Source organism: Camelus ferus, chromosome 17, assembly GCF_009834535.1.
Source record: "Camelus ferus isolate YT-003-E chromosome 17, BCGSAC_Cfer_1.0, whole genome shotgun sequence".
NCBI lineage: Eukaryota > Metazoa > Chordata > Mammalia > Artiodactyla > Camelidae > Camelus > Camelus ferus.
This window is the reverse complement of record NC_045712.1, coordinates 48672635-48699884: the sequence shown is the minus strand read 5'-3', so window position 1 is coordinate 48699884 and position 27250 is coordinate 48672635. Positions and strand designations below refer to the sequence as shown.

General features: G+C 37.6%; 1 protein-coding gene and 1 pseudogene across 1 annotated transcript in view; both read left to right on the top strand.

Moving 5' to 3' along the window:
* The first annotated feature begins 1226 nt into the window (after nucleotides 1-1226).
* Nucleotides 1227-27250, top strand: part of ZCWPW2 (zinc finger CW-type and PWWP domain containing 2) — a 91479-nt gene continuing 65455 nt past the window's right edge. Inside the window, 2 exon segments of the mRNA XM_032459405.1 lie at nucleotides 1227-1364; nucleotides 19008-19367. Coding sequence (XP_032315296.1) covers nucleotides 1339-1364; nucleotides 19008-19367 — 386 coding nt within the window. The 5' untranslated portion in view covers nucleotides 1227-1338.
* On the top strand, nucleotides 1230-18949 carry LOC116657295 (annotated as a pseudogene).

Below are 27250 nucleotides of genomic sequence, written 5' to 3'. Positions count from 1 at the left end.
AGAGTTTACCATGTATGTAAATGGTTGACTTTTGTTTGTATTATGTGACTGATGACTTCGCTGGAAACCTGCACAAGTCACGTTTAGTTCTTCAGTTGACTTTGTTAAGTATTTACCGGGCATTTGGTTTGTTTTAACCTGTTAGGATTTTTTTTTTTTTTCATTTTATATTCAAGAAAAATTCTACTCGAAGAAAGGAGGTGTGTAGTAATGCTACGCGGGCTGATTTGGGGATGGATGGCTTCTTTTTAGTCAGGCTTTCTAAACATGGAGATGTTGGGGGGATTAATGAATCCTGAAAGTGGAGTTCTTCAATTCTAATAGCTTCATTAAAAGCCTCTCATCTGAGCCCAAACCAAAGTACTCTCACTGCTGCTTTTCTGAAAGTTCAAGAAAAAAAAAAACTTCACCAGTTCAGACTTTTTATAATGAGGCAAGAACATCTTGCCCACCTTATGAAAATGTGACTCAGTGCTTAATTTTAAAACTGGATTTAAAATATTGGATAGTATAAATAATGATAGGCAGTGAGTCATTTTTATGGGTATCCTATAATTTTATAATTATTAATCTAAAATTAAAATTCTGTACTTCTTCCTTTTGGAAAAACCTACATACTGCATGTCACAGTATACACAAACTACATAGTGAGTTGGCTGGCTCTCCCATGCCCTTTGAGGTATGACAATCTTGCCCATTACCTTCCCTCTCCTGAGTTATATTTGAATGTAATTTTGTACGTTTTAACTGGTCTTGGTAGAATACACTCTAATATGAACCATCTCTACTTCTGTATTTTTTTGTTACTAGACCCAACCACAATCTTGTTTCCCCCCTTCCACCCCTCTTACTTGTGGAATGTACTATATCTGGTCACATAAATTTGTAATGTATTAGAAATTACAGATCTGTTTGGTGTTTTTTATGTTGTTAGATACTAATACTCAGTCTTTTTGTAGGAAATTAAATATCTTTATTTTAGTCTCACTACAACATTTTAAAAATAATATAAATAGAAAAGCAACCTTGAGGCTTCTCTGCTTTCATGATGCTTTCTGAGTATGTTCACTTCATACTCTCTGTATTCTGAATATTAATCCATATGAAAATATTTCATCCTTGTCTTTTTCTTGCCTTTCAGTTTACTTCATACATTGATTGATTGATTGATTGATTTCAGTTTTAGTTACACAGAGGTTTAATCTCACCATGTTTGTTACAGAGTCCAAGCTCCTTCTGCTCGCCACATGACAGGCGAATAAATCGGGAGACAAGGTGCTGGGGCAAGGAATAGAGACTTTATTCATAAAGCCTGCAGCCAAAGAAGATGGCAGACTAATGTCCTGGAGAACCATCTTCCGCAAGTCAGTATTCAGGCTCATTTTATACAAAAAAGGGGAGGGTGTGGTTGGTTGTTTCAAACTTCTTGGTGTAGGAATCCTTTGTTCTTGGAATCCTTTGTTCTTGTAACTGTCCGTGTAGGTCAGGTCATGGTGCCCCTGTAAAACCTCCAACAAAACAAACGTTATTTTCTGTTCTGCAACTTGTTGTCTTTATATGAATGAAAAAGTGTTAATATCCAAAAGTTTTAATATCCTTAAAGGGCAGAGTCTTGAGAGCAGGCTCTCCTGTCTATTTCAGGTTCTAGGCAACATTCTGTTACAAGAGGTGCAGAGCCAGCAAGACTAAGCCTAGGAAACAGGGCACAGGGTTAAAGCCAAAGGAACAGGTCTGATATGGAGTCAGATTTATTCTTTTCTATTACATGTACAAGTTTATCAGTCTTTCCTTTATGACTTTTTTGTGTCTTACGTACAAATGCATTTTTTACTTCAATGCTGTGTATGATATTTTACATTACTGTTTAGTCAGTCTGGAATTTATTTTTATAAATGGTGCCGGGTTGAGATTGAACTCTATTTTTTGTTGTAAAAAAGGATGAATGAATGTTGAATTCCTCCCATGCTTTTGGGAGAGTAACTATTCAGATGATCACATATGGTTTTCCTTCTCTAGTCTATAAGGTGGCACGTCATGCAAACAGTGCAAGTGGCCAAGCAGCCCGTGTATCAGACTTGCTATTGTAGTACTTGCTAGAGAATGCGCACTTAGGTGGGTGGTGAGCCTCCGTCTCCTCATTCCCCTCTGACGCAGAACACAGCAATCTGTTAGGGCCATAGGACACATACCAGTAGAGACCCTTGACCGTTGAACTATGGCGCTTTTCATGAGTAATTAGAGAAACACCACCTTCTCCCCTGGCATGATCAGGGACAGTATGCAGTAGTAATGAAATGTGGCAGAACTTTGGTTCAAGTACTTTCCTGACAGTATGGCATTCAAGGTGGATAGGAAAGCTAAGACTTGTGATTACAGTTGTAAGAAGCTGCATGTTAGCACACGCCTAACTTGCAGTAGGGCACACCAGTATACACGATCGGGTTAGTACCATCCCCTTCCCTGGCGTGAGGAGGTAGGACTGGGGTCCACATTTTGTGGTTGACCAGTATTGATTGCCTCAGGCTCTGGGCCATAACCAGATTCCATGGAGCTTTGAAAGATGCTACATTTCAGAGAAGACAGCTTGGAGGGGACCAGTGTTGGACTAATTAACTCTTATTTCTGATTGCCTGTGTGGCCATGATCAGTTTTTTCCTTAATATTCTGATAGATCTGATTTACTTTACAGATCTGATCTGCTTTAGCTAGGATTTTTTTAAATCTTCCTTCCTAAATGAGATTAACATAGACTTTTCTTATGCTCTGCTTATCTGGCTTTTAAGATCTCCTTTGGGTTAAATATATACAAGCTATCCTCTAGGAACTTTTACATTTTGCTATAGTTCTACAGCTGTATTTCTAATATGATTTATTTCTGACTTTTCTCCTTTTGAAGAACCAACTTTGGATTTATTGATTGTTATGGAATGAATGTTTGTGAGCCTCCCAAATTCATATGCTGAATCCCTAATCTCCAGTGTGGCTGTCTTTGGAGAAGGAGCCTCTAAGGAAGTAATTAAGGATAAATGAGATCATAAAAGTAAGGGCCCAATATGACAGAATAAGTGACTTTATAAGTAGAGGCACCAGAAAGCTCTCTTGCATGCTTCTGTGCACGCACACTCTCTCTCTCTGCTCATGCACCAAGGAGAGGCTGCGTGAGAGGGACCATAGTGAAAGGTAGCCATCCACAAACCAGGAAGAGGGCTCTCACCAGAAGCCACATCAGCCAGGCCCTTGATCTTGGATTTCCATCCTCCAAAACGGTGAGAAAATAACTTTGTTTTCTGTTGTTGAAGACGGTTGTTGAAGCCACCCAGTTTCTGGGTTGTTTGTTTGACTGTCTGTTTTAATGACAGTCCACATTGATCAACTCTGTTGGTTATTTATGTGTTTTTCTCTTGCTGGTTTCCTAGTGTATTCATTTCTCTTATACGTCATTTTTTTAAATGTAGGTTTCATTCCATGAAAAACTCTTGGCTCAGTCTTGCAGTTCATTTATTTTTATTTTGACAGTGTATCGATTGTTTTTTTTTTTTAATTTCAGCGGTCAGAATTTAAATTTCCGTAATATTCTGTTGATTCTTTTAAAGAAATGAATATCCTTTCATATCTTTCTGGAGTTAGTAGACATTCTAAAATGCCATCTTGTTTAGTTTATAAAACTTGTGTTTCATAGGTAATGAATGTTTTCTTTGGTTGGGTTTGTTCTCTCTCTTCCATTATTGGATTTTTTTCTTTAATTTTTGTGATTTGAGTGCTCAGCTGTGTATTTGGGATTGTTTATAAACTCTCTGTTTACTTTAGCTTTTCTCCAAATACGGAAGGAGGAGTGGTAGGACCAAATTCCTAGATGGGGTGAGCCAGTGGCTTCTTCTGGGTCATGAGAACTCTATTCTTCCTGGGTGTTGCTAGCCTCCTGAAGCCCCTGTTTTACCCCTTCACCCCAGGGATTGGTTGGCTCTGCTCTACCTGACAATAGACATCGCTTTGCTTACTGCCTGACCCAAAGAGAGGTGACCCTCACTCTCTTGGCTGTCCCAGACCTGTCCTATATTCATTATCTGACACTTGTAGGCTTAGCATACCCTCGGACCAGCTTCCATCTTTGTAGGCGTTTTCATCTGTGCATGTTTTGGGCTGTGGCTTCCTTCTCTTCATTCCCATCTATCTTCTTTCATGGGAGGAATCCTCCTAGTTTCTGGACACCTGAAGGTACTGCCTGCTTTTTAAAAAAAAAAAATTTTTTTTAGAAGATATGGACATAGGTACACTCTTCTGTGATTTCCTGGCACTTGGGGTGGCATGAGAAGCTCTGGCGTGTATTCAGTCTCCCATCTTGAACCAGTCTCTGAGACAGCTAAGTTTAAAAAGTTGTTTTATTTTGATATAATGTCATGTAAAGAAAAGTTTGAAGAATAGAAGGAAGAATTTCCAGTTGCTTTACACTCAGATTTCCCCAATATTCTCAATGGTAATATTTAAAAATAATGATGTAGGAATGTATATTCAGTATATAATTGGGTATGTATATTGAATCATTTAAGAGTAAGTTGTAGTGGTATTACTGAAAATAGCAGATTAGGGAATTTAAATCAATCCCTTCACTAAAGCAATGATTAAGCTGGCAGAAACTGTTAGACTTAACTTTTTTGGACTTCTGGAATCTAATTTTGGAATCTAATAAAAACATGACAACACCCAGAAGAGTGCTTACTAAAGCAGGCAGCTGCTCATTTCAGTAAGTGAGCCATGTGACGCTTTTACTTACCCACTGTGTTAGGGTATTCCAGAGGAATAGAACCAACGAACGGGATGTGTGTGTGTGTCTGTGTGTATATACACACTATATATGTGTGTATGTGTGTATCTGTATATACATATAGAGAGAGGGAGAGAGCAATTTATTTTAAGGAACTGGCTCATACAATTGTGGTGACTTGGTAAGCCCCCCCCACCCCCCACCCCCCCAAAAAAAAATCTGCTGGGGTAGACCAGCAAGCTAGAGACTCAGTGGAGCGTTGCATTTCAAGTCCAAAGGCAGTCTCCTGGCAAAATTCCTTCTTGCTTGGAGAAGATCAGTTTTTGATCTGTCAAGGCCTTCGACTGATTGGCTGAGGCCCAGCCACATTGTGAAGGATAATCTGCCTTACTCAAAGCCCAGTAATTTAAATGTTAATCTCATCTTAAAAAACACCTTCACAGAAACATCCAGAATAATATTTGACCGAATATCTGGGTACCCTGACCCAGCCAAGTTGACACACAAAACTAACTAACAATGGTTAGTTTTAATAGCCACTTACTGTCCCCGTTCCCAGCGCACAGGTGGCCATGGGAATGACAGTTAGCATTCCTGGTGTAACTTGCTGGTGCCAGAGAGGTTGACCACACTTGGCAAGGAATGCAGTCTTTACAAAGAGTAGGTTGCAGATATGATTTGTCTTTACCACTTGATACTTCAGTATGTTACTTTCCAAAAACAAGAAATTATTTTTATTATTACATGACTATAATATAGTTCTCCAAATCAGCAATTTAACTGTGATGAAATACCATTACTATCTGCATACATTTTAAAGGCTTTTGTCACATACTTCAAAATTTCTCTCCCCAAGTGTCCACGAATTTCCATTTTTGTCAGTAGTACGTGAGAATTTCAAATAATCCTTTACCATTTTAAAATCATAGACTAATGTAGTTTTAAACTTTGCTAGATTGATATACAGTATCTTCAGATTTATCCCAGTAGAACCCCTATCTCTTTTTGCTATTGTAGACCTTATCCTTCCTTCTCTGTATTCTCTAAGAATAAAAAAAAAAAAAGGTCCAACTCTGGAAGTATTGGGGAGAACTTCCAAACTTGATTGTCCCTAGTATAAACGCTGTTCTTTTATTTTTATTACAATCATTATTCTCTACTACATATACTTATTTTTTTAATTTATCTTTACAACTTCTCTATAAAATAGTAATTTTGCAGATAAAATTATGAGGTTAAACGTCTTTCCCAAAGCTATACAACTGGTAATTAGTTGATTCTGGACTCCTCATGGACTTCCTGACTTCAGAGCTGATCACATTACATTGGGCTGGTTAGTGAGAAGGACAGTGAAACACTCAATGAACATTTGCCGAAGGGAATTCATACCTGCTGTATTTAATTGTCTTGAAGATAGTGATAAAAGCATATTTCATGAAAGACGATGGCAGATACCAGATTGAAGGCCCCAGATGGGGACTGAAGGTGATGAAGAGTGTTGAATGTTAATAATTGACAAGAAATACACCTTTTTCTAACTTGATTGCCAAGTTAAGAGAAATTATATGTGAACTGAAGACAGAAGAAACACTGAAAACCAGCACATGCTGCAAAGCAAATAAAATATAGTAAGTCTTGAGAGCTGACAAGACTTAACACAGATGTGATGAAAGGGTGGCTAGTGAAATGTGGGCTCTGAGACGTGCTTCAAAGGAACATAGCCGAGGAGCTAATGGTCCTGCAGGCAGAGTAGAGGATTTTTGAGGAAGAACAGTCAGAAAGCATAAATCAAGAAGTAGGAAAGGGGGACGATGTTTTAGAAACCGTCTAGCCCCACTTTCTTTACCTTACGGATTATAGAGCTAGGAAGTTGCATAGCCAGGATGAGAAACTACGTTTTTGACACTGAGTCCTGATCTTTTTCTCCTCTCTCTTGAATATTATGAAATTTTAATCCAGAATATTAAAATTACCTTTTTCATCAATTCAGATTATCTTTGAAAGTAGGCGGGTTTGGTATTACAGTTGTACAGCTGTTGGTTACACATGACATGTTACCTAGAAATGGGAGTGATGAAAATTGAAATTCTAATGCTGAAATGCACCGACTCTGAGGACACTCATCCAGTAACCATTACTTTTGTCAAACCCAGAAGACTTGCAGCATCTGGGTTAGTCGGTAGTTAAAAATGTATGCACTTCCTGTAACAACAATGTTGGCGATCAAAAGAATAAGGACAACTTTTTCATTTGGAAGAACAGTCATTATTTTTCTCATTCACATACAGACAATAAAAACAATTTCTATTATAAGCATCCATTTATCTTTACTCCTGTCCTGTACGTATTTATTCACACTGTCCCATTATATTCTGAGATTATTCCGAACTCCTTGGTTATGTTGTAATTTTCCCATCTGGGATACATCAGTCACAAATAAAGAACGTAAACATTGTAATAAAAGGTGATGCTTCATAAGAATTCATATTGGCTGTACTCTATCTTTGAGACCTTTGTTCTGTTGAACAATGGAATGATGTAATAATTCAATTCAAGAAGACTTGATCTCATTTTCTAATTTTTTTCTGCTATAACATTCTTAAATAACATTCATGGAATACAGAAATCTTTGGAGAACTTATATAAAGTCCATATGGACTTTTCTTATTTTCTTTACCTCATGAATTTCACTTTAATGCTACAAATATCTGTAGCAATTGTGCTATATTAAGTTATTTAGAACTGTTTGGTGGGGTTCTGCTGACTTTGGTGGTCTCTTTAATAAATTCAATTTAAGTAGTAATGCATTGTAATGTATTGTTATAAATAAAAAATTACTCACTAATCCCTTTCCCATCTGTTAGTATATTTAGCCAGTTCCCTATGCCCCACAGAAATATAGAAGAAATTGAGCAAAATTAGGGAAGTGATATGAACGACTCCTTCATGTTAAAGCACTATTTAGGCATTTTGAGATCAACACAGAGACAACAATGTTTTCATCATCAACTCATTTATTGCTGGAGGTACAAAAATAATGCCTCTTCCCTGGGAGAGCTTAAGTGCAGTGGTGGGAATTAGACAGTAACGTCATTATAATATGTAGCAGAATGTTGTCAGTACCTGAAGTTAAGAGGACGGGAAGGTCAAGCAGGGAGAAATTGCAGCCAGTTGGGGATATCCGGAAAGACTTCTGGAAAGACACGGTGTTTAAGGTGGGTCTTGAAAGTAGGCAGTTTGCAGATAATGATGGAGTAAGAAGAAGAGCATGAGCAATGGTATAGAGACAGAACACACTGGGTGTGTTTGGGAAGTATCAAATAATGTAAGTTGATGCTGTCTGGAAGACTAATAAAGAATGTAACGCTAGCAACCATTTAATGAGCACCCATTGCATGCTCTGCTTCTTGCCACGTACCCTATATGCATTGTTTTATTGAACTTTTACAACGTTCTATGAGGTGGTGTTAGCGTTATTCCTGCTTTCCAGATGAAAAGATATTAAATGATTTTGCCCACAGTCATACAGCTGTTAACTTTGTGTTCTTAGATCTTAATCAAGGTCTGACTGGTAATAAAACCCATACTCTTAACTACTTCACTGTAGAGTTGCACTGTGGAGAATTCAAATACAGAGTGGGGACCTTATTTCCAATTATGTTAGCAATGGGAAATAATACTTTTTTTAGCAAGAGGATCCATTATTGAGAGTTTATAAGATTAACCTATTATCAGTGAGTTGAAAATTAACGTGAGGAGAGAGGAAGTAGACAGATTGGTCAGTTGGCTGTTTATAGCAGTCTAAATGAACTAATGAGAAACTGAGCTAGGTTTGTAGCAGTAGGATTGGAAAGGTGGGAACACAGGCAGAAACCTTTTCAATTTTGTAAGTTGTAACAAAATGACAGCTTTAAATTTACATAGAGGGGATGAGGAAGTAGGCAGTTTCAAAGTTGACCCTGGATGAAATTTGAGTCTAGGTAACAGTAATGAGAGAGAAACTGTTTTGAAGGAAAAGAAAACTTGATTTGGCCCAAATTGAGGGTGCTTGAGTAAATCCAGGTGTCAAAATTATTTGGAATGTAGATGTGAAGATGAGATTTGAGATGGAGTTCAGGGATTAAGATGGAGATTTGACAGCTGTTTGCATAGGAGAGGGAGTCAAAGCTATTTGAGTGAAATCCCCAAGGAAAAGAATGTAGAAAGAGAAGTTTGAAGACAGAACCTTGGAAAGGCCTACATTTAGGGCCTAGAGACAGACAGAGGAACTAGTAAAGAAATCAGTAGTGGGTAGAGGTTTAAGGATAAGTTTAGGATTAACAGATACACTATTACTGTATATAAAATAGATGAACAGCAAGGACCTACTGTAGAGCACAGGAAACTATAGTCAGTATCTTGTAATAACCTATAATGAAAAAATCTGAGAATATATATATATTATATTATATATATATATATATATATATATAAACTGAATAACTTTGCTGTACACCTGAAACTAATACAACATTGTAAATCAACTATACTTAAATAATAAATAAATAGACACCATAATTAATTAATTAATTAGGATTAAAGGATTAGAAAATCTTTGGTCTCTTTAAAAAATAAATTTAAAAACCAGATGGTCAGTCATTTAAGAGCTGAGAAACTGCCTAGGATTTCTGGTGCCAAGTTTATACTCTGACTTTTTGTTTTAATAATACGCTTTATTTCTTTAGAGCAGTTTCAGGTTTACAGCAGAATTGAGCAGAAAATACAGATATACTCTGACTTTCTATTGTGTGACTCTAGAATTTTCTTCTAGAGGAGCAGACCCATACTTCATACTGCCTACCTAGCAGACTCACAGGCGTTTTAAACCCAAGACCAAAAGGAACGTATTATTTCTGATCCCTAAATCTCAAGCTTGCTCCTTATTTATATGCCCTGTTTGGTTATTAACTCCACTGTTCATCCATTTGCCCCAAATAGATATCTAAGCTTCATCTGCCACTATCCTCCCTTACCACTAAGAATCTACCCCTCTCTTTCAAAACCAATGTAGGTTTGTCGCTATAGACTGAATATTTGTGTCTCCCTAAAATATGATGGTATTAGGAGGTGGAGACTTTGGGAGGTGATTATGTCGTGAGAGCAGATGGAATTAATGGATCTAAAAGAGAGGCCAGAAAGTACCTTGCCCTCCCTGCCAAGTGATGGCCACCAAAAAGATGGCCATCTGTGAACCAGGATGCAGGTTCTTACCAGACATCAAATATGTCAGCCACCAGATTTTTGAGAACTAAATGTTGTTTATAAGTCACCAAGTCTGGAATTTTTGGTTATAGCAGCCCAAGCAGACAGAGACAGAAATTGGTACTGAGAAGCAGGGCTTCTGCTGTAGGTAAGTAACTGAAAATGTGGAAGTGGCTTTGGAACTGGGTTAAGGGGTAGAGGCTGGAAGAGTCTTGAGGTTCATGCTAGAAAAAGGCCACATTGTCATGAACAAACAGCCCATTAAGGGCAATTCTGATGAGAACCCAGAAAGAAAAGAGCAGAACTGTAGAGAAAGCTTCAGTCTTCTCGGAGAATACCTAAGTAATCTTGAGCAGAATCTTGGTAGGAATGTGGACAGTGTGAAGGCAGCCTGATGAGATATCAGGTGGAAGTGAGAAGCACGGTATCAAACAATGGAGAAAAAGCAATCGTTGTTATGAAGTTGCGAAGAACTTAGCTGAATTGTGCTCATGCCTAGTGTTCTGTGGAAGGGAGAACTGATGAGTAAACAAAGTGGATATTTGGCAGAGAAAATGTCTAAGCAAGGTGTTGAAAGTCCAACTTAGCATCTCTTGACTAAGTGAAGTAAGTTCTCTTGGCTTACAGTAACATGTGAGACGAGAGAAAAGACTCAAAGACAGAACTGTTTCATCAGAAAGGAAGCAGAACTTAAAATACTTGGGAAAGTCTTAGCCTATCCATATTGGGAAGAATGAGCTGCTGTTTGGGAAAGACCATGAAAGGTGTGGCCAAGTAAGCACATTAAGGAGCTGATCGGCCATTTCCGCTGAAGCTAGGTGGCATTGTTTAAGAGCCTGGAAGAGCGAGGGCAACTCAGAGATCATCAGGGCTGCCACCCCCATCACGCAATGCAGAGAAAGGCCTGGAGGACAGGATGATTTCAAAGGAGGGGCCACAGGCACTTGTGGGTCTTTAAGACATGCTGCCCAGCCTTGCCTCAAGGCTTCTGCTCCCCACGTGCCAAGATCCTTGACTGCCCCAGGTATGTTCCAGTGGGTTCTTCTGCAGCATCTACCCATCAGCAGACTTTGCTGCCATGCCTGGGTGCTGTCTCTGACCAAGCACAAAGTGCACAGCCACGACAGCATAGCTACTGCCACCTAGGTTCCCTGGCTTGGGACACAGGCAGAGAATCCCTGCAGGGGCAGAGTCACCACAGAGGGTGCCTGCTGGGGCATGGCCCACTGGGGCTGTAGGCCAGGGCTGACCCCAGACCAGTAAAACCCAGGTGAGCCACAGGCACCTGACTCTTACCTGTGTGGGCTGCCCAAAGCCACAGAGGCAAGGCCAACTATAGCCGAGGGGCCCAGCCCCTACCTGGCAAAACTGTGGGGCTGGGACTCACCCCAGTGGGCCTAGAAGGGGTCTGCAACCCCCGTAGGCCTGGGGGGCAGAGCGCAGAGCCAGACAAGACTATTATCCAGCATTAGTGTTTAGACTCACTCGGGACCGGACGCTCCTTTCTTTCTTACTTCTCCCTGTGGAGGGGGAGTGTCAGGCCTGTGCCTGTCCCTCCATTGTATTTTGGAAACACATAGCACGTTTGACTTCACAGGTTCACAGTGGGAAGGGAGTTGGCCTCAGGATGAATCCTCCCTTCAGTCTCACTCATATCTAATTTAGGTAATACTTAGACATAACTTTGGATTTTTGAGTTGACGCTGGAAGGAGTTAAGACCTTTGGGAGTTGTTGGGAATGGGATGAATGTATTTTTCATGTGAAAGGAACGTGAATTTTGGGGGCCAGATGGAATGCTGTAGAGTGAATATTTGTGTCGCCTCAAATTCATATCGAAACCTAACCCCCAGTGTGATGGTATTAGGAGGTGGAGCCTTTGGGTGGTGATTAATTCATAAAGACAGCCTTTATGAACGGGATCAGCATCCTTATAAGAGAGGTTCCAGAGTGGTGGTACTCTTATTATCCCCAGATAATAATAATATCCAGAGTGGTTAACTTTTTTGCCTAGTAAAAAGTGGTAGAGCTGTCTGACTGGAAATTGTCTATAACCATTCAAAACTATGGCCTTAAGTGAATGAGTAAATAAACTAACGTACAGCCTCAACTTACGGCCGTGTAATTTTGAATAGATGTTCAATGTTTTCTATTTTCCAAAATGTAACTTTTACCTTTTCTTCTGACTTCTCTAGTTTAATATGTTAGCTAAGTTATGAAATAAAAAAGTTAGAAACAGAAGTTGAGCAAAGCAAGTGTATTTAGCACAGCTTTGCATTTGTCAATATCTTTACACACTGAAGTGTCGACAACTTAGGCGTGATTTTATAGGGACCCCCTTCAAATACTCCACCACTTTCCTTACTCCTCTCTTCTCTCTTTCTCCTCTTCATTTGCACTTTCTGTATGTGACAATTTTGAAAACCAATGTGTTGGAGAAAAGGTAATAGAAATAATGAGAATCTGGTTTGAAAAGAGTAACTATTTTATAATCTGTAGTGTAAATTCTATTAGCCTAGATAAACTGTGTCCAATCTAAAATACCAAGAGGTTTAAGTTAGACACAATTGAAAATGAGTATCAGTATTTAAGTAATAATGACATTTTCTTAGTGTTAATTTATCTTCTCAGTATTATCCACTGTGAGACCCAACTTCCTGAGAAAATCTGAAAACTTTATCTACCATTTCAAAGTAATCTTTTAATCCCCTTAACATTTTATAATAGGCTATCATAATGGATTTTGCTAAGCTTTCCACTGATGTGGTGCCAAGTAAACTTAGAGTGCTTTCTGCTTTAGAGCAGACCAGTGATTGCAAGATGGACAGAATCCTAGGCAGCTAAGTGGCAGATAGTCGTCACGTTCTGCTTTCTTTTATGTCTCTTATACTTTAGTTATTTGTGTTATTAGTATTCTCTTCAAGATGTCATTTCTCTTTAGAAGTATTTTAAGTGACTTCATTTTGTGAGGAATAATCTAGATAATATAATCTATAAACCCATTTAGTTAAATATGTCTGTAATATAGTGAAATTAAATGGAGAACTGAAGGGCCCCTCGTGAAACACTCTGAGTTGTGGTTCCTCCCACCTTTCCAGCAGGAGGCTTCATGTCCCATTCAGGACGTATGACCTGCTTATATAGAGACTGAGTGAGATTTCTAGTGTCAATTTGCTCTCAAATATCAGTAAGACCTATTTCTCTTATTAAATAATAAATAGAAGTAGAAGATTCTGGAACCAACTTGTAATGGAGAACCTCACCATTTCGAGGACTGTACCCCAACTCCTTATCCTCAGCTTTGTTGTCCACACAGACTCCCAATACCTGCCTTAGATTTAGAATCCCCCTCATCCCTCTTTACATTTGGTTTTTGAATTGGTAGCCCTTCACCCAGTGGCCAGCATTATCTCGCCTTCCTAATACACTGTTTGCATCTCACGTGGGGGCTTGTGGAGGATGAGTGATGGTGTGATGGTGTCTTGGAACATACAACCAGAGGAAAGCCTTGACAGAGATAACCTTAATTTCTTGCATTTTTGATGGCCAGATTTACGCTTCAGTCTTGTCAAAGTCACAACAAGATAAAGATGTCTGATATTACTACTACTGTTTTATATTTTCCTGGAAGTAATTAAAAGTAAAGAAAACAAAATACAAAGGACATTAGCAAGACAGCTGAATATGAGGCTTCAGACTTTTCTTCTTCCTACAGGTGCACGGAATAAACAGCTACATGCAGATCAGTTCCCTTGGAGAGAAATATAGAAACAAGTTGAGTGAATTCTGCATGTAGGATGACTGAGAAAATACCCACAGTTGAAATGAGTCAGGAAAAGCATTGATGCCATAAAACTCCATAGTAGCTCCTTACATTCAGGAAGGAGCCCCCAGCTGCCAGCCTCTCCCTGAGGAGCAAAGAGGTGGGACCACAGAGCTCCTCAACTTTCATGGCTGCTACCCAGGGGACTGGCTTCCAAATCACCTCGCTCTGAGAGCCAGTGGGAATGAGCATTTGTGAGTCCCCAGGACCACGTTGAACAGATAGGTGGTTCTGCACAGAAGTGCAGGCAGCTTACCATGGCCATCCCCCTGGGCTCAACACAGAGGGAGCAGGCTAAAACACAAGGTTACCAGTTTCTCCCTGGAAGGGGTTTACCTGCGTACTTTCCTAGCTGCTGCCCAAGGGTTGCGCTTCTGACCAGCCTGCATCTGGAAGCTGCTTGTGTTCCTCAGGGAGCCTGAAAGGGCTTGTGGGCACTTCCATCCCCTTCACTCCCCACACTCACTCCAGTGATAAAAGCAAATGTTCATCTTCTTTCTGGAAGGAGCTACTCCGTATATCTAGCACCCCAACTTTTATGGCTCCCAAGTCTTAGAGAACCAAAAGGGCTCGAAACTCTCAAGTCTGCATTCACCACAGAAGACAAATAGGTGATGTCTGATGTATGTGTGACCAGCACAGAGGGAGCAGGCAAAAACACAAGACTCCCCTGTTTCCCCTAGAAGGGATTTGACTGCATACTTTTTCAGCTGCTGCCTAATGGTTCTAATTAGCCTGCATCTGAGAACTAATAGGGCACACAATTAGTAGTCCCATGGGACCCTGAATGGCCATGTGGAAATAAATGTTCCATGTCTTCTCCCCCTGGCTTGCCCCAGTGAAAAAATCAGGGGAGATAAGTGATTTACGTGCCAGATAATTCAAAATCATTATAAAGCTGCTCACCAAGGTCAGGGGAGCAATGCAGGAGCACTGTAAGAATTTCAACAGAAGAAGGAAATGTAAAAATTCTATAAAGAAATCATATATGTACTAAAAATTCAAATGAAATATTCAACAACAGACTAGATCAAACAGAAGAAAAGATCAATGAATTTGAAGATAGCTCACTGGACTCAAACAATCAGAGGAGCACAAAGAACAAAAAAGAGTGAAGATAGGGAGGGGGATGATATGTTCAAAATTCTAAAAGAACTCATAAAAGAAAGAAAACTGCCAACCAAGAATACTCTTTCTGGAAAAGTTGTCTTTCAGAATTGAAGGAAGGATAAAGATACTCTGAAACAAACAAAAACTGAAGGGGTTCATCATCACTAAACCTGCCTTACAAGAAATACTAAAAGGAGTTCCTTAAGCTGAAATGAAATACTCTATTACATGCTTAAAAAATTAAGAGGGTATATGTCATGTTAAGTATTCTTATACCACAATATAATAAAATTAATAAAGTTTAAAAAAAAGATTGAGTATGAATTAACTAAGCATCAACTCAAGAAGAGAAAGACCAACAAAGAATGCCCAAAGAAAGTAGAAGGAAGGAAAGAATAAAGTGCAGCTATTAATATAGATAGAATTGAAAAAATAAATAAGAAGACCGAACTCAATAATAAAGAAATAAAAATTTAAAAATAAAAATAGAATAAAAATTGTTTAAATTTGAAAATAAAAAAAGTTGAAATTACAAAAATTAAATAAAAATGAATAAATAAGAAGACTGAAACTCTGGTTGTTTACAAAACTCTGACAAGATAAATGAACTGAAAAAAATGGTATAAACAAATTCAGAGTGAAAGAAACATAATGACAGGTACAGTAGTTACCCTGGAATTTTTTTTTTTTTTTTGTATTCTCAAAGAAACCTTTATTGTTTGCAAATTTAAAATTCATTACAAGAAAAATTCTCAGTTTGTTTCGTGACAGATTGGAGAAAATAAGCAAATATTTGTATTTGTGCAAATCTTGCAGAGAATGCTTTCTACATGATTCATAAGTTTCTATCAGTTTTACTAATTTATGGTTTTTTAAACAATATTTTTAATTTTTCAATTTTTTAGTTATGAGAGATTTCCAGTATAGAGAAAAAATGAAATACCTATGTACTCACTGCATGGACTTAGCAGATAGTAACATTTTGTTCTGTTTGCTTCTGGTTGCTTAATTTTTTTGATTGAAATATAATTGACTTATTATATTAGCTTCAAGTGTACAACATAGTGATTCAATATTTTTATAGATTATACTCCATTTAAAGTTACTATAAAATACTAGCCATATTCCCTGTGCTGTACATGTACAATCTATCCTTGTAGGTTATTTATTTTATACATAGTAGTTTGTGCCCCTTTAGAATTCTTAAATGTTTGACAAAATTAGAAATTCCTTCCTTAAGCAAACTTACCAATAAAGGAGGATATTCTATATCTCATTTTATGAGACCATTTTAATCTTGATATCAAAACCAGAAAAAGACAAAAGGGGAAATGAAAGTAATAGACCAATCTCACCTATAAACACATATATGAACAAATCTCATAATTGTTAATAAACTGAATGCAGTAATATATGTTAAAGAAAAAAATCTTGTGACATGGCCATATAGGGTTTACTCAGAGTGCAAGTGGGTTTATCATTAATAAATTCATTAACACAACTTACCTGATTCACAGATTTAAAAAGAAAAATCTTATATTCACCTCAGTCTTCAGAAAAGCATTTGATAAAATTCAACACCACTTCATGTTTAACGCCCCCCCAAAAAAAATACTCTTAGTAAACTGGTAATTGAAGGAAAACAACTTTTTATTATCTTTTAATGGTTTCTACAAAAAACATGCATATGTATTTGACTTTATTGTCAAATAGTGGAATCACTGTCTTTAAAATTAGGAAAAAAAAAGTCCATTATCATGGCTTCCATATTATACATGTCCTAGCCAGCATTAGTAAAGAAGACATAAGAATTGGAAATAAAAACAAAAAAATGTTACACACACGATGAAGTTACACCAAATGTGAAGTGAAATGAAAAACAGTGCCTTGCCCAGGGATGTACAGCTGGTGATTAGTGGAGCCAGGAATTCACATGTAATTTGGCTCTGAATTCTGGACTCAAAAATTTCTGCTCTACTGTCTAGTGACCCAAAGAGTAGAGAAAAAGACTTCACTTCAACTGCAATCTAAAATGCAGAGTTATTCCTCATGAATATCCTCACCAATTAAAGAATTAGCCAAATTTTAAAAATATATATATCATTAGCAAAATTTTATATTTGTCTTCCTGTTTTGTTCTTCCTGTTTTTAGATTTTTCCACTCCTTCAGTACGACAAACCGTGCACAGTGAATATTGTTGGTCTTGCAGTGTGTAGGTTAGTCTCTTTTACGTTTATTTTCTCTGGATACATTCACATGAGTGGGATTAATAGGTCAAAAATTGTGAACTATGCCTGTTGGAATACATTGGCAAGTTTTTTTCTAAAGCACTTTGTAGTGACCATGGGAAAGTATGTGATAAGTGAGTTTCTAAATATATAATTAACTCAGAATTAAGAGCTGCTTCAAATGGCGCTTCTACTTGAATAGTAGTGTTCTACTAATTTATTAATATGGTATCTCTAAGTCTTTTTTGAAAAATAGGTTTTGTATTGCAAAGTGAGTTGCTAATAATTAGTTTTACTTGTATTTCAGTTATATTAATTATTTTTAGTATGCACATTATTCTTCTTGAAGCTAGTAGTTTGGGACTTAATCGTGTAATTCTAACTTTTTTATGTGTTTAAAATTTTCATAATAAAAAAGCTCTGGGAAGTTTTTACTCATATCACTTGAATTAATGGATAAAAGACCCCAAACTATATAAGCAAAAGATTACTTTAATTTTTAACAATAAATTCCAAATTTTCGTATGGTGAAATACTTTGCTTCATTTTATATCCATCATATAGCCAGCAGGCAGTACAGTCTCGTGGGTAAGATCACAGAATTTGTGGGGGAAGGAAACCTGCCTGCATTTAAATCCCAACTTTACCATATACTAGACCTGGAACCTTAAACAAATTACTTTTCTTAGCTTTCCTTTTCCCCCTAAAAGTGGTCATATGAAGGTTGTGAAGACTATGTAAGCTGTGTGCATAAAGCACTTAGAATAATGTCTGCCTCATAGCACTGAATGAGATTTCATTTTTATTACAGCAAAAGTATTGGATATCTACCAGCTTTGTACTAATAATAGTACAATAGGTATTATAATTAACTTCTACTATTCTTCTACTATATCAGACTTTTCTTCTTTTTAATTTTGGAGCATTTGTGACCAGAGTGATTGAGGCTTCTATTTTGTTCTTTTGTTTCTGGGTAGGTGGAAACGTAACACGTTCAACGAGTGTAGTCTTTACAGGATAGAGAGGGGGTAGTCAAGGTATGGGGGAGCTTATCGGGAAGGGACCGAAGCCGGGTCACCTTTCAGGGGCCTGGAAAGAAGTGTTTGTTCTTGGTTTCTCAGCACGATGCGGTTCGAGATTCTCCCAGGGCTTGCAGTCATGGCCGCTTGCTTGTTCATCCCGGGAATGGCCACTGCGCGCGTCCACAGGTTCAGTAATGGGGCAAGGGAAAAAGGATTGCCCGTTATCCGTATCAGAGGAGTCTGATGGAAAGAGATAGGTGCATCTCTGGAGTTAATCATTACTATGTGTCAAAGGGTTTGGAGAACATTGATTAACAGGGCACCTTCCTGATGAAAAATAACTCAGTTATTTTTGCTAGAAGGTTATACAGTGTATTGTGTAGCATACAGTATATTATGTAGTGCATAATAAAAAGAAAAAAGAAAAATCATAAAAAAAAGATATTGCGGGTTAGAGTATAGCTAGTGGTAGAGTGCACACTTAGCATGCATGAGGTCCTGAGTTCAATCCCCAGTCCCTCCATTAAAAAGATAAATAAATAAATAAACCTAATTACCTCCCCTCTAAACAAATTTTTAAAAATTAAAAAAAGAAGGTATCAAAGAGCTATTTCTCAGAATTTGGCTGGAACTTTTTCTCCTTACACTCTCAAATCCTTATTCTTTTTTTGTTTTGCTTTGTTTTAACTGAAGTATAGTTAATTACAATGTGTCAGTCTCCGGTGTACAGCACAATGTCCCAGTCATGCATATACATACATATATTCGTTTTCCTATTTTTCAAATCTTTATTCTTTTATTTTCCTCTGATTTATTTTCCAGATTGAATGCATTTATGGAAAAAGAAAAAGAAAAATTAGATAGTAAGATAATAGTAGAAGAGTGTAATACTGCAATGGAGTCCTCCATGGAAAACAAGATGTATGTAAACAAAGTGTGGGTTCAGTGTGAGAATGAAAGTTGTTTGAAATGGAGATTGTTGTCAAGTAAGGATGCAGCCAGAGTTGACCACAGTGAACCGTGGTACTGCTTCATGAACACCGACTCAAGGTATAATAAGTGCTCTGTTTCTGAAGAAGACTTTCCCGAAGAGTCCCAGCTTCATGAGAGTGGATTTAAGATCGTCTATTCACAGCTCCCACTTGGAAGCCTGGTTTTGGTCAAATTACAGAATTGGCCAAGGTAAGGTTTTTGTTGTTGTTTTATAGTAAACTGCTGAGAGATAGTCTTGCTAAGTTTATTAATTTTCATAACTTCTCAAAGATAACTTTTTCTCTTATTGTTTGGTGTGGTTTCTTATTTAGTGTTTTCTGATCTCGCTGTTCTTTCCCTGATTTCTTTGGGTTTAATTTTTCTTTTTCTGGTTTCTTAAATTGGAAACTTAGATAACTGATTCAAATCTTTTTTCCTCCTGATACGGGCAATTAAAGCTATAAATTTTTAAGTACTACTTTAGCTAAGTCCCACAAATTTTCATATGTTGTATTTTATTACTATTCAGCTTGTGATTTCTTCTTTGGAATGAGTTATTAGAAGTGTGTTTTTAAATCACTAAATATCTGGAGTTTTAAAATATCTTATGGTTATTGATTTCTTATTTAAATCTATTGTAGTCAGTTTCATTGAATCTTATTTTATGGCTCAGCATGGCCTATCTTGAAAAAAAAAAGTGTATTCTGTAATTGTTGCCTAGATACCTAAAAGATTTGGTTTTTTTCTTTAGATTTTTGTATATTTACTATTGTATAGCTCAGTGTTTCCCGCTGAGTTGATTTTCCCAAGTATGTAGTGTGTATTTTCAGCATAAGTTTTAAAGTCTTTTTATTTCAATTAAGTTTTTTTTAATTGAAGTACAGTCAGCTACAATGTGTCAGTTTCTGGTGTACAGCACAATGTCCCAGTCATGCATATATATACATATATTCATTTTCATATTCTTTTTCATTAAAGGTTATTACAAGATATTGGACATAGTTCCCTGTGCTGTAGAGTGCTATAGAGAAGAAACTTTTTTTTAAATCTATTTTTATATATAGTGGCTAACATTTGTAAATCTCAAACTCCCAAGTTTTTTTTTTTTTTAATTGTAAGCAGTTTATTCTGTTCATTGCTTTGATTTTATTTTGGGACTCCTATATTACTTATGATGGATCTTCTTTGGTTATCTTTGGTACTTTTTCTTCAACTGTTTTCATCTTTTCATTTTTTTAAATTCAAATATTTTTTCCCCTTTCAGCTTTTATTTTTCTAAAGGAACTACCAATAGAACTCATTTTTTTCTTGTGTTCCATCCAGTTTAGTCTTTATTGAAAACTGTAAAATTTCTTTCATGAGTTTTGCCACCTATCTTTTCAAATCTTCCTTTTCTCCCATCATCTTGTTTTCATTTATTTTCACCTTTTCTCCATGAAAAATGTAAGATGTTTGCTCTCATGGGGAGACTGATGGGCGTGTTCTAACACACACACAAGAGGCTTCAAGTCATTACCTAGATTTGTGCTCTTACTCTGTCATGTACTGTTGCTGGATAAATTGTGTTCCCTTAAAAGTCGTGAGTTAAACCTCTGACCTTAGAATGTGACTATATTTGGAGTAAGGGCCCTTAAAGAGATGATTAAGTTACAACAAGCCATTAGAGTGGGCCCTAATGCCAACTGACTGGTGTTTTTGTAAGAAGAGGAAATGTTGGGCACACAGAGAGACCCCAAGGGATGCCTGTGCACAGAAGAGAGACCATGTGAAGTCGCCAAGAGGGCAGCCACCTGCAAGCCAAGGAGAGGCCACAAGAGAAACCAGCTCTGCTAACACATTGATCTTGGACTTCTAGCCTTTAAAACTGTGAGAAAAAATTTTCTGTTATTTAAGCCACCCAATCTGTGGCATTTTCCTATGGCAGTCTGAGCACACTACTACACTGAATATCTTTTCAGATGTGGAAATCTCTCAGATATGCACCTTTTGTTACTGAGAACTCTTGTAGGGATTAAATGTGAAATGTTCACACATATATACAGATACATATATAATTGACTTCTGTGTAATAATTAGGATGGGCATGAGGAGGAACTAGATAGTTATGTAAGAACAAATATTTTTAAAAGACATCAGTGTGAACACACATTTTTGAAGTTAGTTATGAAGGTATTTGTAGTCCCCTGTCATTTTTCATATCTCAAATGAACACTTTGGAAGCAGACCATTTGTATTTTCTAATGGAAGTTCTGAAGGTTCAGTTAACTCTACTTCAGGAAATGGATTCGAATCTTTTCATTGTATCTGAAATTTTATGTTAGAAATTTGATTAGGAATTTCTTTTGCAGTTTTGTGCTTGTAACTGCGGGTTAGGATTTGAAATACAAATGAAGAATATTCTACTCTAGTCCCTAAATTATTTCTAATCTCAGATTAGGACCGTCAGAATGCCCCCAAATACAGCTGTATCTCTGTTCTTGATTATTGGATAGAACGGAAAGCATTTGGCTACGTGCTCACATATATTCCTCTTTATGAACTAAGTACAGATGAACACAGACTTAAAATACAGACTAAGAAACTCAGATCCACAGCTGTATGGCTTATCCAGTACCACAAATACATAGAAAGATGCTAACAGAATAAATTTCAGTCATAGAGTATAAGGATAGAATTGATCTACTAAAGAAAAACAGCCAAACATCAGCTCTTAATTAGGAAATGTTAGAGAGGCTGAAATTTCAAGCGAAAAGACCAGTCAGCTGGCTACAGAGACACTTAGTAGTGTCGCATTACCGGGGTCCCTTCTTGTTAGCGCATGGCCTCACGACTAGCTTCGAAGGCTCAGAACCTCAATCTTGTCAACATCTCAGAGGTATTTTTTTCTCAGAAGAATTCACCCTCTCCAATAAAGCTAAAAAGCTAGAGAGGCTTATACAGAGTGAAGCAATGCCTATTTAATCTTTCTGTTTGTTTGTTTTAACTATTTTTATTGAGTTATAGTCATTTTACAATGTTGTGTCAAATTCCAGTGTAGAGCACAATTTTTCAGTTACACATGAACATACATATATTCATTGCCACATCTTTTTTCGCTGTGAGCTACCATAAGATCTTGTATATATTTCCCTGTGCTATACAGTATAATCTTGTTTATCTATTCTACATTTTGAAATCCCAGTCTGTCCCTTCCCATCCCTCTCCCCTTTGGCAACCACAAGTTTGTATTCTATGTCTATGAGTCTGTTTCTGTCTTGTATTTATGCTTTGGTTTTTTTTTTTAGATTCCACATATGAGCGATCTCATATGGTAGTTTTCTTTCCCTTTCTGGCTTACTTCACTTAGAATGACATTCTCCAGGAAAATCTGTGTTGCTGCAAATGGCATTATGTTGTCGTTTTTTATGGATGAATAGTATTCCATTGTATAAATATACCACAACTTCTTTATCCAGTCATCTGTTGATAGACATTTAGTCTGCTACCATGTTTTGGCTATTGTAAATATTGCTGCTATGAACATTGGGGTGCAGGTGTCATTTTGAAGTAGGGTTCCTTCTGGATATATGCTCAGGAGTGGGATTCCTGGGTCATAGGGTAAGTCTATTCCTAGTCTTTTGAGGAATCTCCATACTGTTTTCCACAGTGGCTGCACCAAACTGCATTCCCACCAGCAGTGCAGGAGGGTTCCCCATTGATCAATTACATTGTATTGGGCTAGAAAGAGCACAGAAATTCAAAGTTAAAATAACAGTGCGTATCCCACGTAGTATAAGAAAAGGCATTGGTAAGGAGAAATGGGGTTCTATATAGGGCAACTGCCTTGGGCATGTTTACACAGACATTTTACAAAGATTTCTCATAAATATGAAAATTAATTTATAGAAAATATATGCACATTCTAAATACTGTAGTCTGAACAGTTTAGTAATTAAATATGCCTGTAAGTTAACCAATCCATGATACTTTTTAGATATAGTATATATGCTTAAAAATTGAGATTTCTACTAGACCCTTTCAACATTATAAAATTTTATTTGATTACTTCTCACTTGCATTCTTCTGCCTATGGATTTATGTTCTTATAATGCGTGTGTATGTGTGCGAGTGGGAAATTTCCTCTCCCCATCAGCCCCTGCAGTTAGGTATACAGCAAGGAGATTCCTTGGCAAATATAACATGAAGTTAGTGATAATTCCAACTCATCCATTTTGTTTCCCAGCAATTAGAAATGAGGCCCAAGTAAAATATTTGCTGTCTTCTTGAACATCTAGATCACAATTTGAAAATAAAAGTTATATACTTCTCATTGGGTACAAATACCTGGCAACAGATACCGTGCTTAAGCTTCACCTTCTACTGAAGGCAATGGCTATCTTATTAAAGATCATATCCACTGGAGAAGGAATGTGTGAGATTTTTTTGTGATGTTTTCAATTCCTTTGAAGTTTCTTGTCCTGCAAGTGGACTTCAACACCCGGTGTCTATTTGACCTTGTTGAATTTTACATTTTACCGTCCACCACCCGCCAGTTCTGAGACTGACCTTACACTGTCCTTGTGTTTCTGATCCCTTTCTTTCGGGTGGCCTGCTCTCACTTTTCCTGTCCACCTTTAAGTCCCCAGACAACACTTACAGAATTTCTCCTCAGTATGAAAGTGAAAAATCGAGAAGTAGAATGTTCAATGCACTATCATCTCTGACAGTTTTGGAACTCAAATTGAGGTCAGAGGGAGGGCAAAAAATGGACTTCAACTTCTTTCTTCAATCACAGCAAGTCAGAGATGATGGATGTAGCAGGTGGGGGAAGTAATCACGCTTTCCGCATCTGTTGCCTCCACTCAGCTTTTCCTGCAGTTTGCTACATTCTGTTTTAGCTGAGATGTGTGGATTAGGAGTTAGAATTTCTTTGCACCACCTGAAAATGCCCCAGTTATTTGGACATTTGGTAATACTTCCCATAATTCATATTTAAATCAGCATGTAGTATTTTCTTTAATATAATGTTTTAAATAATGAACAGGAGGTTTTTTTCTTCTGTTGGCTTCTACTTCTTTTTAGGTGTCATCTCTTCTTATTTATATTTAATAGATTTAAATTGAGTACTCTTGGGCCCAATAGGGTTGACTTAAAAAATAGTTGTATCAGAATTTATGTCAGAGCAGTAGTGGCTCATCTTACACATAATAACTGCAAAATATTTCGTTCTTTCGTGTGTTAAGTGTTAGAAAAGCTGTTAGAAAAGACTGTTTTACACCGAATGGAATAGGTGCTACTTATAATTTGGTATTGGTTGGCAGTGAGCCTTTTTTAAATTGCTGTGAGATCCAAATCACCTGGTATTAAACGTGAGCTCCTTACATTTTATAATGAGTTTAAACACATGATAATGTAACAGTCACATTTTCGTTGCTTTTAAAATAGCCATTGATCATGTTGAAGGACCCACTTGTTCCTCAACTTTTGATAAGGTGGGGGGTCTCCGCTATAGTTACCGCTCATTCTTAGTCATTTATCTGCCTGTTGAAGTCTTCTTCTTTTGAGTGGGTTCCTTCAGAAATGTAGGTTTCCACTGTAAGTTTAAAAGATAAACTGCCCCAAGTTTAACTCTTAAGCGCAGCTCAGAGTCGCCAAATAGCAATAAGATACTGTGACATGAACCTGATAATAACCAGATGGTCTTCATTTAGGTCCTAAATTTTCACTTGACTTTCCATTATCATTTCCAGTTCTTCCAAATATCAGGCTGCTTTGGGTTCCAGATAGTCTGACTCAATTTTTAATTTTCTAGCCCTTCCTTTTCCATGATCCGGGGCTAGCAGTCAGCCAGCCCCCCATGTCTCCTTCCCAGCTCAGTGACCCAAGAGCTACAGGATGCTGCCCAGCATTCAGAGAGCAGGTGCCTGCTCCATTCCAACACCTCACCCACCCAGTGACTGGGGCCCCCAAGTCACCACCTGCTGACAGCTGTCCTTGGGACTCAACTTCCTGGAATCTGTTTTTTTACATTAATAATAGTAAGCGTGAAATATTTCCCTTAGTTTACATTGTTTTATCAATTTATATCTGTAAATTCTTTTTATGGTTGGTTATGGAAGATACATTTCTATATTTATGACTTTATAACTGTAATATAATTTTAATATCAAGGATAATTTAGCAGAAGATTAACAAGCTAGAGTCCTCAAATCCAGGCCATTTATAGATTTTGTATCTTTGTGATTTCAGATTCTTTATGACATGATTTACAGCTTCCTTTACATTTTAAAATTATCTAAGTATCTAATTTATCTAGTTTCTAAATAATTATCTAAATGAGGAAAAAACTTTCTATCATTCTTTCTACTTTTCACTTGTACCAATTATCTTACTTGATACATGATTGTACTAGTTTGCTAGGGCTGCCACAGACTGAGTGCCTTAAAATAGCAGAAATTTCTTTTCTCACAGTTCTGGGGGCTAAAAGTCTGACGTAAGGTGTCAGCAGGGTTGACCTCTGAGGTCTCTCCTTGGCCTGTGGGTAGTCTCTCTTTCTGTGCCTTCTCGTGGTCTTCCCTCTGTGTGTGTCTGGGTCCTAATCTTCTCTTTTTATAGGAAAACTAGTCATGTTGGATCAGGGCCCACCTTTTAACTTAGTTACTTCCGTAAAGACCCTCTCTCCAAATACAGTCACATTCTGAGGCACTGGGGCTCGGGACTTCGACATGTGACTTTGGACAGGGGTGGGGCTTGGTGGGATGACACAATTCAGACCATAATGATGGCACTTTGCAGTATTGCAATTTGCCAGGAAATGTATGTGCATAAAGCACGGGTTCGTTTGAGCTCTGAAGCAGCACAGCGAGGAGCCAGAGTCACGCTGACGCCTGGTTACCCGCTCGAGGCTTCCTGTTGGGCTGAAGGCAGAGCTGGGGCCTGGATGCTTTATTTTGAACCCCACTATCTTTTTCGCTCTGTAGTGCTGCAAACTGAAGTAGAACTTGACAGTCGCACAGATTTTTGGATGTTTGAGTATATCAGATAGGCATATTTTGGATTGTGGGCTATAAAATTCAGTCAGTTCCCAGGGCCTTGGAGGAGGGCGCCCAGAGAGGGAAAATGCTTAATGTGTAAGAGGTTGCATTTTGGGTGCTTTAAATGTTTTGGAACTAGACAGAAGTGGTGTTTGCACAACATTGTGAATGTACTGAATGCCACCGAGATGTTCATTTCAAAAATGGTTAATTTCTAGATTGTGGATTTCACCTCAGTAAAGTATTTAAATAAATAAATAATGAAATGCCCCCCAAAATAAGAACTAAAAAAAAATAAAATTCAGTAAGATTTCTACTGTACATTCCTTAGTCCCAGCTTCCTGGTCTTATTTGCTGCCTTCCCTGCCTGCTTTCTCCTCTGCACAGTAGATCAGAGTCACGAAAGATTGGTAACAGGGCTAAAACTTAGTTGATGTATGTAGTATGTTTTTGCCAAATGGGAAAATGAAACATATCAAGGGATTTGTAGAGGTTTATGTCATGAAAGAACACACCCCTAAAGGATTTATGTTCAGTAAAGGATAAACCTTACTTCCAATACTGAGGATTTTTAGCGATTTGGTCATGGCCAGTGGGGCAGATTGGGTGGGGGTGGGAGGGTGGGGGGCGTTACAGAACTGCTGAGCGCTATTTCAACACTTTCCCCAGAGTCGTGACAATCTCCAGTGTCATCCTAGCCTAACCTACCAGTACCCCTTTGGCGGGCCTGGTTCATGAAACACTGGCTCTCTTCTGCCCTGTCAGAAGCCCTGTCCGTGGGTTAACATTTGCATAATTAATCATTCTGACTGGTAAGACTTGATTCGAGCCTGCCATGAATCTGATGAATCCTTTAGTCTCTTATCTTTCCTATTAGCAGTGCCTAAATGTCTCTCAGAGACCTTGGAAATCATTCTTTTGTCTAATAATTCTTTCTCCTCATATTTTATGAATATCTTAAATATGTGACTATTTCAAAGCTTTCTGTATCTACAAAGATACAAATGATTACCTGCATCAATTGAATCTCCGACTTTAAAAAGATGAAACTATGAATATGTTTGAAATTCATGAAAAAGT